This window comes from Taeniopygia guttata, chromosome 1, assembly GCF_048771995.1.
Source record: "Taeniopygia guttata chromosome 1, bTaeGut7.mat, whole genome shotgun sequence".
Lineage (NCBI taxonomy): Eukaryota > Metazoa > Chordata > Aves > Passeriformes > Estrildidae > Taeniopygia > Taeniopygia guttata.
In genome coordinates this window covers 59,949,059-59,965,642 of record NC_133024.1, presented here as the reverse complement: position 1 = coordinate 59,965,642, position 16,584 = coordinate 59,949,059, and the positions used below count along the sequence as shown (strand labels likewise).

The 16,584-nt window shown below is 45.8% G+C and overlaps 1 protein-coding gene across 7 annotated transcripts in view; it reads left to right on the top strand.

Moving 5' to 3' along the window:
- The first annotated feature begins 773 nt into the window (after positions 1-773).
- Positions 774-16,584, top strand: part of LCP1 (lymphocyte cytosolic protein 1) — a 49,967-nt gene continuing 34,156 nt past the window's right edge. For 3 of the 7 annotated variants that reach the window (XM_030272400.4, XM_072928970.1, XM_072928969.1), the window contains exon 1: positions 1,851-1,989. In XM_030272400.4, coding sequence (XP_030128260.3) covers positions 1,926-1,989 — 64 coding nt within the window. In that variant the 5' untranslated portion in view covers positions 1,851-1,925. Of the gene's footprint in view, positions 968-1,850; positions 1,990-16,584 lie in introns of those variants that run through there. The other 4 variants (XM_072928972.1, XM_072928974.1, XM_072928976.1 and 1 more) reach the window with 4 other exon arrangements.

Here is a 16,584-nt window from a genome sequence, read left to right as displayed (position 1 = left end):
ATGACAAGAAAACAGGAGACTCAGTGCGGGGAGTGGAGGAAATGCAATGTAGAGAAGAAACCTTAGTGCTTCTAGCAGGGAAGAAAAGTAGAGGTGTTCAAGCTACTGGAGACAGAAAGGATAAAAGCATGTCAGAGGGAGAGGGAGCATGATTTTCTCATGAGATAAAACTGACCATTATATCTGGTGAGATTTTAAGTAAAAATAAAAATGAAACCAGAAGAGAATCACAGAATATTCTGAGATGGAGGGAGCCCATATGGGGATTGAATCCATGGCCTTGGTGCCACACACACATGGCTGTAGTTACTGCTATAGGTGCTATTTAGTTCAAGGCGCCAGGCAGCTGAGCCACCAAAACTCATCAGTACTGCAGAAAGTAGAACAGAAAGCCGGTAGAAGAGAAACTGAGCGTGGTGAAGGATGCAGGAGCAAAGGAAACATGTGTCTGTCATGAACCCTGCTGGGTTGCTCCTACTCTGAGAGGAGAGCAAAGTCAGAGTCTGAAGGAGGGGGAAAAACAATTCCCAACAAACATATGTGGATCAAAAGTAACCTGGATACAGCTGCGCTGTACTCTAACCATGCACAAGCACCAGGAACTTTCTGCTGCACAGTATCGAAGCCGGGCTAACACTGATGAGGAGAAAGCGCCTGTTCTGTGCCCCAGCTTAAGCTTATCGCAGAACCCCTTACAGAGGCATCTTTAGCAGCGCATTTCCCCGAGTGAGTGCCCAGCGTCACACACCAGGCTGGCCCTGGGCACGGTCCCGGTGCAGGGGCGTGTTCGGGGCGTGTCCGCAGGGGCTGGGCGGGGCACGGGCGGCGGCGCCGGTGGCAGCGGGCGGAGGGGCTGCGGCTGCGGGAGCGCGCCCGCCCCCGGCCCGGCATCGCCTGTTGCTGCGCCGCTCCTCGCCGGTAACTATCCTCTGCAACTGTGGTCTGGATGGAGGAGGTGGTGATGGTGGTCATTATTATTATTATTATTATTATTATTATTATTATTATTATTATTATTACTGCTATTATTATTTCCCCCTCGGTGCTCACGAAGAAAAGATTAAAGTTGCTATGAAGCAGACTCCTCCGGGAGCAGTTACCGCTCTTTCTGGGGGAGCGGCGGGCGGGGGGGCGCGGTAGGGACCGGGAAGCAGTGCGGGCATCCCGGGATGACCCTGCCCATTGCGGGGAGCGGTGCGGGAGTCCCGGGATGACCCTGCCCATTGCGGGGAGCGGTGCGGGAGTCCCGGGATGAACCTGCCCATTGCGGGGAGCGGTGCGGAGGTCCCGGGGGGCCCGGCCGTGTTGCGGGGCGCTGAGGCGGCGGGCGCGGTGCGGAGCCGTGCCCGGGGAGCGGGGGAAGCGGGGTTCTGCTGTCGGTGTCACGCTGTGCCCCAGCACAGCAGTGCCGCTGACTGTGCCGGATGGGGTAGCAGGTGTAAAGCTGGTGCTTCTTCGTGCGAACCAGGTCGAGCTGAGCCAAACCTTTTCAAATTACTCTCGGCTATATAGTTACTTTGAGAAATAGGCCCAGCACCACAGTCCTGATTCAAGCAAGATTTGATGCAGTGTGATAGAAAATTTTAGCTGGGTACCAAGTCTTTTGAGAGTGACTGACAAATGCGGGATAGGGCAAAGAGAGACAGAGGGGTGGGCTACTGAAGTGGAGGCAGTATTAGCATCTCTGATAACTCAAAATGTTCTCTTGAGGTTGTATTTAGGGACTGATGAGTAGTCTGCATCTGTGTTCTGTGAACACTGATCACCCACCATAGTTTTCTCTGTCAAAGAATGCTTGACTCATACATTTCATCTTAGTATTTATTTTTTAAATTCACTTTTGTCCACAGGGTCCCACTAAAGGCAACTCCTTTATAGCTGTAATAGTTTTGAAAATTTCTGAAGGGCACTTCCTGTGCCTCACTATGGAGATGAAGAAGCTGGTTTGCATGTTGCAGATGACTCTGCTGTTTGTCTCCTGCCTGCAAGGTTAGCATTTCCCTACCAGGCTGGCAGCAATCAATTTCCCTCTTTCCTCTGCTTCTCTCCTTCCTTTGCCTGTATTCCACTACATAAAGTGAGTGGAATAGGCTGAGGGGAAAATTTGGATGTCTTTCCTCCAAAGAAGCTGCATAAATGAAATTAAAGGCATGGCTGCAACGTGCATAATAGGTACCAGAGAGGGATTATTTAATACACCCAAGCATTTACATTTTTCTTTATGTAATTGTCATTCAAGGATCAATACAGTGCCCGAGTGATTTTTTCATCATTGGCTGTTGTGCTTAGCAGTGCAAGGTTGAAAGGAAAATGTCACCACAAACAAATACAGCACATTATCTGTGTGCCACGTGGAACCACTGGCTCTCCCCTGCTGGGCTGTGGGCTCTTTTGGGCAGGTGTAGCTATGCTGTGTCTGCACCATGGAGCTGCCGTCCCCTGGGCGGTGCTTGGGGCTCAGGTGACACCTCGTGTGCTACCCTGACAGCCCTGTCTCTGGGAGGTGGAATAGGAGTGTTCATGTTTGCCTTTGGGTTTGGAGTCAGGGTACAGCTGGGGTGAGCATCCAAACCTGGGAGCACAGGCACACTCCTGAGTGTGCTGGTCAGATGTAGGTGCATGCACTGAAGATGACAGGCTCAGGAAGGCTGGGAGGATACCCAAAGGGTACAGAATTCTCCTAGTGAAACATTTTGCATATGTTCCTGCCATTGACAGTGAAATACTGGGTTGCAGATTTCCCTTGGAGATAAATGTGGAATTGAATAGAAGAATGTGACTTAGGCTTTTTTCCTGAGGAACTTTTGCATCCTATATTTTACAAGGAGGATGAAATTTTGCTCTTATATGGATTTCTGCCCAAACATTTCCACCCTGCTGTGGGATTGGATTTTTTCTCCTTTCAGATGAGAGGAATAGGGTGGCCTTTGTGTCTGCAGGATCAAAGCCTGTCTTTTTTGTTCCAGCATAAAAGATAATTAAAAGAGCTGCACTTAAACCACCACCTCACTCAAAGGCTTGTGTGAGTTTTCCCTGGTGGGAAAGGAGCCCTTTTCCACCTTGTCTTCCAGAACCTTCCCACAGTGATGGCAGGGGCCATGACAGCAGGTGGATGATGGCACTGCCATCTCAGCAGGAGTCTGGTGTGACAAGACACATGGGAGGGTCTGTGGTCTAGTCCCCAGCAGCCTCTGTCATTGATTTCCACTGGAGATCTGTCTTGGGTGACTGGTGGGATGCTGCTGCTGCCATCAGCTGCTTCCAAAGTGACTCCCTGTATTCCTCTAACAGTTGTTAAGATGTAGTAACTGTGAATGAGAAGATCACCATTAGCAGCCATCCAGCAATAGAGTGTGCTGTACACTTTATTCTTTCTCCCTCACAGCCCATCATCATCTCCATGATGGACCAGCAATTCCTGAATTTTCCCATGTGCAACACACACTTCAGGTAGCCCTTGATAAAAAAGAAGTCCTCAGAAAACACTTGCCCTCTGATCATCCATTCAAATTCAGAGAAAGAAGCAGTGACAAGGCAACATGGACAGTGTTTTATGGGAGCACATTCTTGGAGTTCAAAGGGAGAAACTCAGAGCAGAACATTTTTTGTTTCTCCACAGGCACATGTGTAACCTGTACTACTGCTAAATAATCAGATTTATTTATTTATTTATTTATTTTATAGATAACTAGCAGGTTTTTCTCAGGAAGATACAAGCATACTTCCAAAACTATAGTCTCTTCCTTGTTATTAGAGAATCCACATTTCAGTTTTGAGGGATGGATGCAATAAGTACCAATTGTAACAGTGTGGGTTACCAAAATGGAATGAATTTCACCCAGAAGCTCGGACCATGTTGCTAGTCTTCCTGCTGACCTTTAGCATTGGCAACATAGGGAGCATTTGACTGGAAGATTCACAGACAGGTAACAGTGTTACAAATTGGACTCAAATGATGGATTTCTAAATTTCTCGTGTAGTCTGCAAAGAAAACACTTTCAGTTTATCTCAGTATTTTGCTTTTATCAGGCTCTCCCTGTACTGCCTGTAGGCAGAGCCCCTGACCCAGCCAAGAGCCCAGATGTTGGTCCCATTGCATGTAGGCTTTAAGGTGTGAGTGGAATGGGGGCTAGTCCTGATGTACACATCTGCAGCCTGTAGGCTTCCTCTTTTCCTTTCTCCCTTACCTTGTAACCTGGTGACTCTGAGTATTTACAGTGCATTTATTTCCTTCGCACTTACAAGAAGACCTCTAGTCCATTTATTTCTTATGGGAAGAAAGAAGCCCACTTAATCAGCATTTTAAATAAACCCTAATTTGTATTTTAATCTGCTTTAGTCATATTTAATCTGTTTCTGTTGTGAACATCCTTATACTTGTTTTTCCCCTACGGTTTTACTCTGAATCAATATTTAACGTATTTGCCTAGTTTAAAATTGATGTGTCTTTTTTGGTTTTCATTATTGAATCTTCAATATTTACTCTTCCTTTCCTGTTGTGACATTTTAGCACTAGTAGTCCTTTATTAGACTGTGACTGTATGCCCTTGACTACTGCTGTTTCAGGAAGCCACTGAGGTTGTTTGCAGGGCTTTTTCTTAAAAGAAAGTCTCGGAAGAAGGTCAGTACAACTCATTTTGCTCTTGCAAGCCCTTTCCTGCAGAAAGTGAAGCGTTTTAACTGGGAACACTCATAGGAATGAGCTAAGTAAGCATGCATTTACATCAGAAAAGTTTCCTTCCTCATAGCATTGAATTTTAATGTGACCCACTGAGTATGAGGTTTGGGTAGATGAACTCCAAAGTTTCCATCCCACCTACATATACACAGTCTTTTTTTCTCAGCTATTTAAACTTGTGTACCACATGATGGAAAACCATGGTTAAAACTCAAGTGTCAAAATATTTGGGGAGAGATATGTGGCAGCACATTTAACATTTACATCACATTTTAATCGGCAAGTTCAAAAGCTTTTGGAAAAGGAGGTCAGCATCATTCTGTAATTGATAAAGCACTGTAAATGCAGTGGTAAAAATATTTGTTTCCAAGACTTGAGTACTTTACAAAAAACCCCAAAAAGTTTCATTTTCTTGTGTGTACTAGTAAAAGGGAGCCAGTATGCTGGGTAAAAGAGGAATTGGGAGGGTAAAAAATCTGTAAAAGAAGCCTTTTTTTTGTTGTTGTTTTAATAGTTTTATATGGTCATCATTTTAGGTAACAAGGAAACAAAACCCAGTGTCTGCTCTTAAGCAGAAGTTTCAAGCTGAGTCACTGAAAGCATATCTTAAAATAGTATCTTTAGAAGAAACTTCTGTGTTTCATGATTATGTGAAGAAACATGAGAACATTCTCTGATTTTTTTTATAAAAGGTCCTGAATTATTGACTTTAGGAAGTTGTCAATGTAATTTTTCTTTTTCTTATTGGAAGAATTCCAAAGATGAGATTTCAATGCATATCACAGACAAACTCTTCCTTTCATTTACAAAAAAACTAAACAATTTATCTCATAGGTCAAAATCTCTTAATAAACTAAATATCTTTTACCTAACTTTTGAATTCAGAAGCATCTGTATTAAGCATCAGCAAACTCTTCTAGAATTTTTGCCCTGTTGTTTTCTATACAGTCCTTGTATGCATGACATTCTATAAGGGGACAATTTTTTCTCTCCTTCCCCTTCCCATAACTGTGCTGTGCTTTTGTATAGGTGGGTGTCATGAGTTCACTGTTACATTTCTTCACCTGTGTATCCAGGTCAGAGTTTTCAAAGGAAAACATAGATTTCAGATTACCTGGCTTAAGACATGCAGGCATTCTAGAATCTCAGTTCAGCCAGGGTTAGAGAAAACAGCAAAGGAACACAGTATGAGTGGAAATAGCTTGGATTACATTTTGCAGTCACAGTGAGGCCATTTGCATGTTAGTGACTCGGTCAGCTTGGCTCTAATGAGCAAAGTTAGAAGTGTGATTAACACAGGAAGTGTGAGCGGGGACATGCAATGAGCAAATGAGCAGCAACATCAGTTTTTTTTTTTTTTTTTTTTTTTGGCCTGTGAATTAAAATGAAGTCATTTATGTGTCTTTAAAAAATAAACCATAGTTTCCCCTAACAGCTCTTATCTTGGATGCAACTCATCAGGAGGAGTCCTCACTAAGTGCTCTGTTGTAAGGCTAGGCAGAATAACTCCTGGCTCCTCTTGCCAAAAAGAGCAAGAATCACAGGAAAGTATCCCACTCACCAGGTACCCAAAGCCAAATGTCTTGTCCAGGTGTCTGGTGGGGTTGTTCCTCCAAAGAAGCCATCTCTGACTGTGGGAACAGGCTCCCCTGTGGCTGTGGGGGATGGGGGGGATACCTGAGGTGCCATCAGCTGATCATCCTGGGGGCATCTGCTGCCTAGAAGTGTTGCAGTAATAACATGGAATCACATGGACAGATGATAGCAGAGGGAAATGAGCAGAAAAAGAACCTCCATGCTGCTCCCTTCTTGATGAGGAGAGGGTGATGCCCACTGAAGGTCTACTGTGCACATGAAAGAATGTGTCCCAGAACAATCATCTAGCTTTGAAAAGCTTTTACTTAAAAACAAACTGTCTTTGAATGTGTCAGTAGGAAGCCTGGGGTTTGGGTAGTATTGAGGGGTCAGTATGCACAAGGCAATTGGGACAAATAATTTAAAATTCCTGCAAGAGAAAAGTACTATTTTGCACAGTTTGCTTCTTGATAATGGTAAGTGCTTTACACGATGAGGTGGTTATCAGTTTCTTTATTCTTATATTGCAAACACAGCTCTTATATTGTCTGTTTGCCTCAGAGAGATGGATAGGTCATAAAAGAGATACCAAAGGAGAAATACTTCCCAGAAAATGAGGAAGAGATTTATAGTCAGTTAGAGAGAGAAAATGCCCTTACCTGAGATCCCTTAGACCTACCTTCAGTCTCCTGTAAGTTACAGGATAGATGACACTTTTTACTTATGGTTTCTACTATCAAAAGGAATCAGAATATTTGTTAATATGAATCACATGTTTTAAAACAAATAGCATCCTTCTCCTTCCTTCTTTTCATTTTGGGCATTCATTCAGTTAAAAAGGCAGTGCCGCCTTAATATTGTGATATACCAATGAGCCCCAGTAATTTTGTGTGAATGCTATACACTTAGATGAGAAATCAACTTTTCAAGCAAATTCAAAATTAGCCCTTAGATGAAGGCTGTCATTTTACACTGGTTTTCAGACAACTCTGGCTTGGTGCAAAGTTGTGAGTGCCCAAGTATTTGCCTGTGTATGCAGTTCTTGTTTAAATCCCAATGTCCTGACTTTGCCAACCTCCTCTTTCAGAATTAAGTGCCCAAGATAGACAAGCAGGTCAGACAAGAAGGTCAGAAGAGGAACAACCAACCAAAAGTTAGAGTTAGGCCTCTATTTCAAACAGTGAAAGGTCTCTTGTGGACAAATGTTTTAGAAATATATTTCTTTTTTTTATTAATTTTTTAATGGGAAAAGTAGAATGGATAAGTTGGCAGCATCTCAGTTGAGCTAGCTTCTTTCAGCAAACTCAGATTTTTCTCCGGATCTCGGAATTTCTGCACTACTATGCCTTCATTGTCTACATGCACATAATTAAATGGGTCTTTGCAACCAATGGTAATCAGAAATCCTAGTAGCTGACCACCACGTATCTGCCATGCATTTATCCTCTTATCCTTCCTCTCAGAGTCTTTCTTGTGGTGGGATATACGGGCTCTCTTGTGTTGGCCCAGGTGCACAGAATCTATGCAGTAGCATTGTCCCAGAAATTTTGGGCAGAATCATGGAATACTTTGGGTTGGAACAGATATTTAAACATTATCTAATTCCAACCTCCCTGCCACGGGCAGGGACACCTTCCACTAGACCAAGTTGCTCAAAGCCCCATCCAACCTGGCCTTGAAAACTTCCAGGGATGGGGCATCCACAGCTCCTCTAGGCACCTTATGCCTGGGCCACAACACCCTTGCAGTAATTAATCTCTTCCTAATATCTACTCTAAACCCATCCTCTTTCATCTTAAAGCATGCCCTTGTGAAAATTTCTTCCCCAGTTGTCTTGTAAGCCCCTTTAAGTGCTGTGAGGCTGCTAAAAAGTCTCCTTGGAGCCTTCTCTACTCCAGGTTGGACAGCCCCAGTTCTTCATAGGAGAGGTGCTCCAGCTCTCTGATCTTCTGTGTGGCCATCCTTTGGATTTGCTCCTGCAGGTTCATGTCCTAATGTAGGGGTCCCACCTCCAGAGCTGAAGCAGCACAGGTAGGGGTCTCATAACAGTGGAGTAGAGGGGGAGTATCACCTCCCTTGGTGTTTCTTTTGATGCAAACCGCAAGCACATGGCCTTTGCTTAAATGACAACTTATTTTGCAAGGGCAGGTTGGAAGACCTGCTAAAAATACGTCCTTTGGTAAAAGCTGGGGTTTGAGAGTGCAGGTGTGCTGCAGAATGCACCTGTGTGCTGGGAAGGGACGCTGTGAAGTTTTGATGCCAGGATGCAGAGCAGCCAGTGCAGGGGATCTCAGTAAATGCACAGTAATTTCATTCTCATTCATGAGTCTCACCTCTTGCACTCCCTGGAGGAACACACCCATGGGCATAGAGTAGCTGTAGCATCATGATTCTCGGGCCAGCTGTCCCCACAGTGCTGTGTCCAGAAATTAACTTGGCAAAGGCATCCCTGGCCTTTAAGCAGAAAATGCCCAAGGTGCTGGAATCCCACTGGGCTGTGGAAATACACTTTTACAATCAAAGACAACAGCTCTTCAGCAATGGAGGAAACAGAGGTTGCAATATACAGCTGAGACTACTATGGAAATGCAAACAAAACCTAAATCTAGTCTTTGCAAAGGCACCTGCAACCCCTCTTGTTTAAATGGGATTTGCAAGCCAGAATGTGCCCTGTGGAGCTGGGGGTACATTACAGTGTCAGTGTGGTGCTCAGGAGCGTGGTGGGTCTTCCTTCTCTGGGGAAGGAGCCAGGAAGAGATGGGTGTGTGGGGGATTGTTGCAAGCCATCAGAGCCTGACCCCAGTTTTCCTTCCTCTTCCTGTTGCAATTTCAGGAACAGCCCACATGCACAGGAGAGAGGGGAACCGGGCAAATTGATGGGATTTTCTTTGCCTGGCTCTGCTATAGTTCAGTGTTTCTATCCAGTATTTCTGACAGCTAAAATGGATATTTCATTACACAGATAGTCAGTCATGTAATATGTAATGTTGTGAAGAGCTGAAGAACATACCTAGTTAAACCTAAACTTAGATACTTTCCAGAGTAATGCTTAGAAAAGATTTAGAATTCCTGTCTGTCAGAAACTCATTGCTGCTCCTGGGAAGCTCATAACTTACCAGGTGGCCAAAGACACAGAATTGCCTCAAGGAGCATTAAACAAGAAAAAGCAAGCTTAACCAGCAGACAGACTGCTCCTGCCACTCTCGACACTGAACCCTCTTTCCCTTGAGCTATTTGATGATTTTTGCTACTCTTTTATCTCAGTTCACCCCTCCTGTGTGCCTTACCTTTAGCCCTGGCTAGCAAAGTGGATTGAAATAAAAACTAAGGGTGCTCCTTCCTTTTCCTCCATGCTTTGCAGCTTTCTGAATGATAGTGGTAGAGCAAGCCATTTTTGTGCCTGTCTGTTGTCTGGTTTCTCTTGCCTGCCTCTCTCTGTCATCTGGCAGAGTGCAAGACCTTTGGCAAATCCTTATTCTTCTCTGTCTTCAGTTCCTGGAACCACAATGCCTGGAATCTCCAGGATCTTTTGCAGAAATCAGCTATAGGCAAAGAGAGGATAGAAAGATGTGAAAGAAAAACTGAGCACCCAGGAGCATTCTGGAAAAAAAGTTCTCAGCTGTATCACACATTCCTCTATGCTTGGTGTACCGGGGTACATGGCCAGCTCTTCACAGTGGTGAGGTCATTTCCACCCTCAGGCAGCAATGTGGCTTCCTGTGCCTGGTCCCAGGTTCTGGGATGGGCTCCTCAGCCAGCCTGTGCATATTGCCCACGGCAGTGCCTGCCTGGTGCTTCAGTGGGAACATGGCCAGCAGAATGGGACTGGGGCAATCCCAGCCCCAGGCTCCCTGCACGCCCATGCTGTCCTTGGCACAGCTCCAGCCGCCTGGCCAGGGACGGGGATGGTGGCCATGCCTCAGTTGTCCATTCAGGCCAGTTATCCAATTACAGGTCATGACCTACAGGTCACATTGGCAAGTGGTATCTTCTGCAGAGATTTCTTTCATCTTCAATGTGTCCAGGGGTCTGAATCTTTGCTGCTTGGGAACAGCTGAGCTCAGAGTTGTTGGAGTTTGCCATTCATTGCATGAGGCATGGATAAATATCCAGGAAGGGGCTAAACAGATCTGCCTGAGCCCATCTCCAAAGCCATACTGCTCACTCTCTCAACTGTACAATGAGGAATGGAAACTGGGCAGCAAAGCCAAGTCGGGATAGTGACACTGTGCCTTTTGGGGTTTTGGTTTAGGAGATGGGTTGTGTGCACCTGTTCCCTTCTGGTCAGTGAGTGCCTGGGAAAATGGACTTCACTGATGGCTTGGGGGTGACCTGCAGAGGTGCCGTGGTCTGTGCATTTATTTAGTAGGAAGCAGAGATGAGTAGGGCCAAACATTTGCTCCTTGTGCCTTGCTTCTTGTGCTGTTTATACAGGGGATTTTTGGGCAGCAGTCTGGAACAGTTTGGGTTTTTTTCCATGCTTTGTGACAGCAAAGAAGGCAAAGTGACCACTGTGTGTGTCACTTGGATAGCACAGGGCTTTTTGCCTGAAAGGCCTTGGTTTCTAAATTCCTGACACCACCCACCCACCCACCCACACAAGATCAATACAGTTGTGGAGTTTTTGTTTGCTACTGAATTGTTTAACATTTCATTTTCTCCCGTGTGTCTTGAACACTTTGTCAAAAGAGCAATTGTTTGTTTCAAGTTTGTCTTTTAGATAACACTCCGGCTAAAGTTTTGTTCTCTTTTCCAATAACAGTCCTTTAGGGGCTCTTTTGAGTCTTCTGGCATTTGAAAACACAAACACACCTGATGTCTTTGCCTCATTAGCTTTCAGGGAGTATTGGCCACTGCAGCACAGAAAATGGAGCAGTGAGGATACAGAGACAAGGAACTCTCCTGCTTGTCAGTGGATGTGCTCTGTCTGTTCTCTCATGGTGAGGCAGCTCCTGGATGGTGCCCACAGGGAGCAACACAAGCAGCACCTCTGGGATCAAACTCATGCACCTGACACGTGTCTGACACCTCACCGTGGTACTTGCTTTCGAGCAGTGGATCTCCCATCTCTCTGTGCTCCCTCAAAAATCCTTCACTTCTAGCAGTGAGCAGAATTACAGTTTGGTCTTCTCTTTTGTAACATGTAACTTCTGTAGGATTTCTAACTTAACAACTATCCCAACATCAAGGGTCTTCCTGACTATATTCTTAGTCAGGTGCTAAATATGTTGTTTGTTAAAACTTGTTCAGGCTGCCCAAATTTTTCTCAGTTGTGTCTTGGCCACCATGACTGTCAAAGCCTGGGCTGCTGCTCTAGACAGAGAGACACTTTGATAATAGGAGCATGCCTTTGGGTGGATACCCTTCAGTTGCCTTGCAGGGATTTTGTATTCACATCTCTTCCAGCCTTATCTCAGTGGATCTTTCAAGAAATATCAACATCAACCAGTAGGAGAGAAAGGTGTTTGACCAAGAAGATGAATATTAAAAGAACAAACCAAAAAATTAAGGAAAAGCGTCTTTTTGCTTACTTGAGATAATCAACACTGATACTGAGAATATAAGGGAATAATAACTGTGTTTTTTTGGTGGCAACTATAATCAGTGTTTCTCATTGCTAAAGGGGGCAGCATTTCCCCCTTCCAAAGCCTTTTCTTCTTGTATTTTTATGTGTCATGGAAGAGATTAATCCCAAATACAAGGTCCGACTCAGAAGTCTAGTTGATCACTAAGTAAAAACATTATGAGGACTAGATGAGTTCAGATTCCTTTACAAAAATAGAGAAAACAGGTAAGAGTTCGTTGGATTCAGGGCCTTTGTGAAAAGCCTGACCTCAGATCACAGAATAACAGAATAACAGATTGGAAAAGACCCTTAAGATAACATGAAGTTCAATGATAAACCAAGCACTGTCAAGTCCACCATTAAACCATGTCCTTGAGTGCTATATTTACACATCTTTTAAACGCCTCCAGAGATGGGGACTCAAGCACTTCCCTAGGAAGCCTGTTCCTGCCTAGGGAAGAAATTTTTTCCTAATAACAATATGAACCACCCCTGGCACAACCAGACAACTCTTGTCCTGTCAGTTGTTACCTGGGACAAGAGACTTGACCCCAGCCTGGCTACAGCCTCTTTTCAGACAGCTGTAGACAGATTCCTCCTGTGTTTGATTTCCATATGATGCCCCCCCACCAGAGAAAACCCTCTCTTTTTTTTGGAAAAAATAATTTTTTTTTTTTTTTTTTTTCCCTTGTCCTGCAGCTTCGGTAGATGCAGGGCATGTTGCTTCTGAGCAAAAGGCTGATACCCAGCACAGGGTATGGACAGCCTAGTGCTGGTGTACACCCTTCACCTGCAGGAGGATGACAGGTACCCCTGATGCAGCTCCAGAAGCAGGACTGGCTCTGCAAACACAACCATGGCAAGGCTGGAAACAAAACCCTTTCGGTTTGGCAGTGCACAGGGGGAAATTTTTTTTTTTTTTGGATGTGCTGTAGAAACCCAGCAAGTTCCTTCTGTGTTATGCAAAGTTTCCCCTCCTGACAGGGAACTGCTTGTAAGTGTTTCTGGACAGCAGTTCCAGTGCAAAGCTTGGGCCCCAAGCTTGCATGTGAGAGGCTGCGAGCAAGAAGTCTTGATTCTGATCTGAGCACAGTTACAAATTTTATGAGGAATGCTGGCTCCAAAACTTGAGAGCAAACAAGCAGAAACTTCAAGGGTAGGAGTGAGGAAATGACAAGACGTAGATGGAAAAGCAGGGGAAAGAAAAAGAAAATGTGTAAAGGAAAAATGAGATAATAAAGGGAAACATGCCAAAGAAAGAGGAAGATATACAAGAATATAGCTTTTAAAAAAGCTGAGAAGAAAAAGAAGACGACTTAGGTAAGCACAGAGCAGACAGCCTAGGATGTAAAATTTCTAACATTTAGAAACCTATAAAGTCAACATAATGATAGAGTGTTCAAGGAGACACATATGTGGGTGAACCCATGTGCACACGACATTTTGTTTAGTTTCAGGTATTTGTGTGCAAAGTTTCATCTAGATCCAAAGGTAATGGAATTATTGTTTTCTTGGCAAAAAGTGGCCTGCTGTTCAGGAGAGCAGTGTAATTTATAATTGTGTGTTTTTTTCTCCTGACATGGTTTGCAGCAGAAGACAGGTACTTGATATTCTGGCGATGGGTTAGCAGTGCCCCAGTTTGCAGCAGAACAGCTTTGTCTTGACTGTGACAGCACCCTGTGCAGGGCAGGGACTCTGGGAAAGCTCATTCTTCTACTGTGTCAAAGCTGATGGTGGTTCACTCACCAAAAACTGAGTGAGATTGAAGCTGAAAGTACATGAGAAGGTTGGTTAACCATGAGTCAGCTTCTGCCAAATCAGATTCTCAAAAATCATTACTTTGTGGCCTCACAGTTTTGCAAAAATAACTGGCATAACAAGTGTAATTAAAAATAAAATATTTTTTTCCCATCAGTTTCTCATGGTTTTTACTCCTGTAAGCCTCTGGCCAGCTGCCCCACCAAAGTCACGTATTCCCTTCCATCACAAAGTCAAATTATTTCCTGAAAGAAACCCAGGAAAATGAGGAAACACATTGAACTGAGTTAGGGTCCTAACCAAGACATTGGTTGTCGCTTCTAGGACTACCAAAACAGGATAGACAGTATTGTTGCAACAGCCTCCATGAATGACACTTCTAGACCCATATCCATCTGGGAATGGGTTTATCAGCTGGAAGAGTCACTGCCAGTCTCTGCTGGAACTGTGGGACTTGCACGCTTTCCTGGGAGATTTTTGGAGGTGTGCCCTTCTCCCACTGCAGCCAGACCTGGGAGCTGACAGTGGCCAGGCTTCTCCAACCTCTTCTTGTCACTCTCTCACCAAGTAAAACCTAAGATTAGCTCATGTACTGTTATTAATATTTCACTACTACTCCTCTTTGCAGCAAATGGATGGTTTTGATCAATAATTCATGGCTGGGTGTAGCCTATTAAATTTGAAGTGGGGCGTATGCTTTCATGTTATTTATTTATCGTTGCTTTTATTTTACAGGGTGTTTTTTCCCCTGCTATTTCATTTTTCACTTGCTTAAATGCCTCTCCTTCAAAGTTCAGACTGCTTGCAGGAAATTAATCTTGTGCCTTATGACTTTTAAGTAAGACTAAGCTCTCTGCAAGGGCCTGAGACTGAGCCACAAGGAAAACTTTCAGATCCACTCAGTCACTTCAGTGCAGAAGATCTCTTTGAAACAAATGACTTGGGGAATTTGGTAACAAATTTAACTGCTCAAAGTTCATCCGTGGCCTCAAGAGCTGCCTGCTTTTAGTTTCACAGGGATATTTGGCTACTTCTGCTGAGGGAACAACCTGCTCCAAGATCAGCGATCAGGCATTGCCCTGTCCCCTCCTTTGCCAGTGGGGGTTGTTCTATTGGAACCAGTCTGAACACGGGTTTTGGGGAGTGTAAATCTTCCTGGGCTGGTTGCAGGTTGTATCCCCTGGTTAGAAGTGGCCTTCTGCTTTGCTTTGTGAAAATAGTCTACTTATAGCTTATTTGATTTTTGTGGCTTATCTTGATTCACAAATAAGACAGATTGTAGTGAAACTGAAATAAATATTTCCTTACAAGACTCTAAGACAGGTTACAGAGTATTTGGCTTGGAAACTGAAAGCTGCAGAAGCATGTGAAATCATAAACCAGCCTAGCTTTAACAGGCCATTACCCTCCTGGTCACTCCTGTGCCCAGATCCAGGGGAAAGCATGAGGTTTGGAGAGCTGCTGATCTGAGAATTACCCTACCAAAATCATGCTTTTCAGTATGACTGAACTTCTTTCTACCTTCCTCTTTCTCCAGCCTTGCCAGTATGCAAACCTCGGTGTCCCTCCCTGACCAAGCATAAATGTCTTGTTGCTGATGGGCACGTGAGGCTGCCATATTTGCTGTGTGGCACGGGCTTCCCTTCATCCACACCTGTGTGCTTGGCATGGGCCATCTCCTCTCCTCTCCTCTCCTCTCCTCTCCTCTCCTCTCCTCTCCTCTCCTCTCCTCTCCTCTCCTCTCCTCTCCTCTCCTCTCCTCTCCTCTCCTCTCCTCTCCTCTCCTCTCCTCTCCTCTCCTCTCCTCTCCTCTCCTCTCCTCTCCTCTCCTCTCCTCTCCTCTCCTCTCCTCTCCTCTCCTCTCCTCTCCTCTCCTCTCCTCTCCTCTCCTCTCCTCTCCTCTCCTCTCCTCTCCTCTCCTCTCCTCTCCTCTCCTCTCCTCTCCTCTCCTCTCCTCTCCTCTCCTCTCCTCTCCTCTCCTCTCCTCTCCTCTCCTCTCCTCTCCTCTCCTCTCCTCTCCTCTCCTCTCCTCTCCTCTCCTCTCCTCTCCTCTCCTCTCCTCTCCTCTCCTCTCCTCTCCTCTCCTCTCCTCTCCTCTCCTCTCCTCTCCTCTCCTCTCCTCTCCTCTCCTCTCCTCTCCTCTCCTCTCCTCTCCTCTCCTCTCCTCTCCTCTCCTCTCCTCTCCTCTCCTCTCCTCTCCTCTCCTCTCCTCTCCTCTCCTCTCCTCTCCTCTCCTCTCCTCTCCTCTCCTCTCCTCTCCTCTCCTCTCCTCTCCTCTCCTCTCCTCTCCTCTCCTCTCCTCTCCTCTCCTCTCCTCTCCTCTCCTCTCCTCTCCTCTCCTCTCCTCTCCTCTCCTCTCCTCTCCTCTCCTCTCCTCTCCTCTCCTCTCCTCTCCTCTCCTCTCCTCTCCTCTCCTCTCCTCTCCTCTCCTCTCCTCTCCTCTCCTCTCCTCTCCTCTCCTCTCCTCTCCTCTCCTCTCCTCTCCTCTCCTCTCCTCTCCTCTCCTCTCCTCTCCTCTCCTCTCCTCTCCTCTCCTCTCCTCTCCTCTCCTCTCCTCTCCTCTCCTCTCCTCTCCTCTCCTCTCCTCTCCTCTCCTCTCCTCTCCTCTCCTCTCCTCTCCTCTCCTCTCCTCTCCTCTCCTCTCCTCTCCTCTCCTCTCCTCTCCTCTCCTCTCCTCTCCTCTCCTCTCCTCTCCTCTCCTCTCCTCTCCTCTCCTCTCCTCTCCTCTCCTCTCCTCTCCTCTCCTCTCCTCTCCTCTCCTCTCCTCTCCTCTCCTCTCCTCTCCTCTCCTCTCCTCTCCTCTCCTCTCCTCTCCTCTCCTCTCCTCTCCTCTCCTCTCCTCTCCTCTCCTCTCCCCTCCCCTCCCCTCCCCTCCCCTCCCCTCCCCTCCCCTCCCCTCCCCTCCCCTCCCCTCCCCTCCCCTCCCCTCCCCTCCCCTCTTCTGGAGAATGGGGTTGAATGGGGGTCAGAGACCAGATTTCTCAGGGAGAGAGGGCACTGTGGCAGA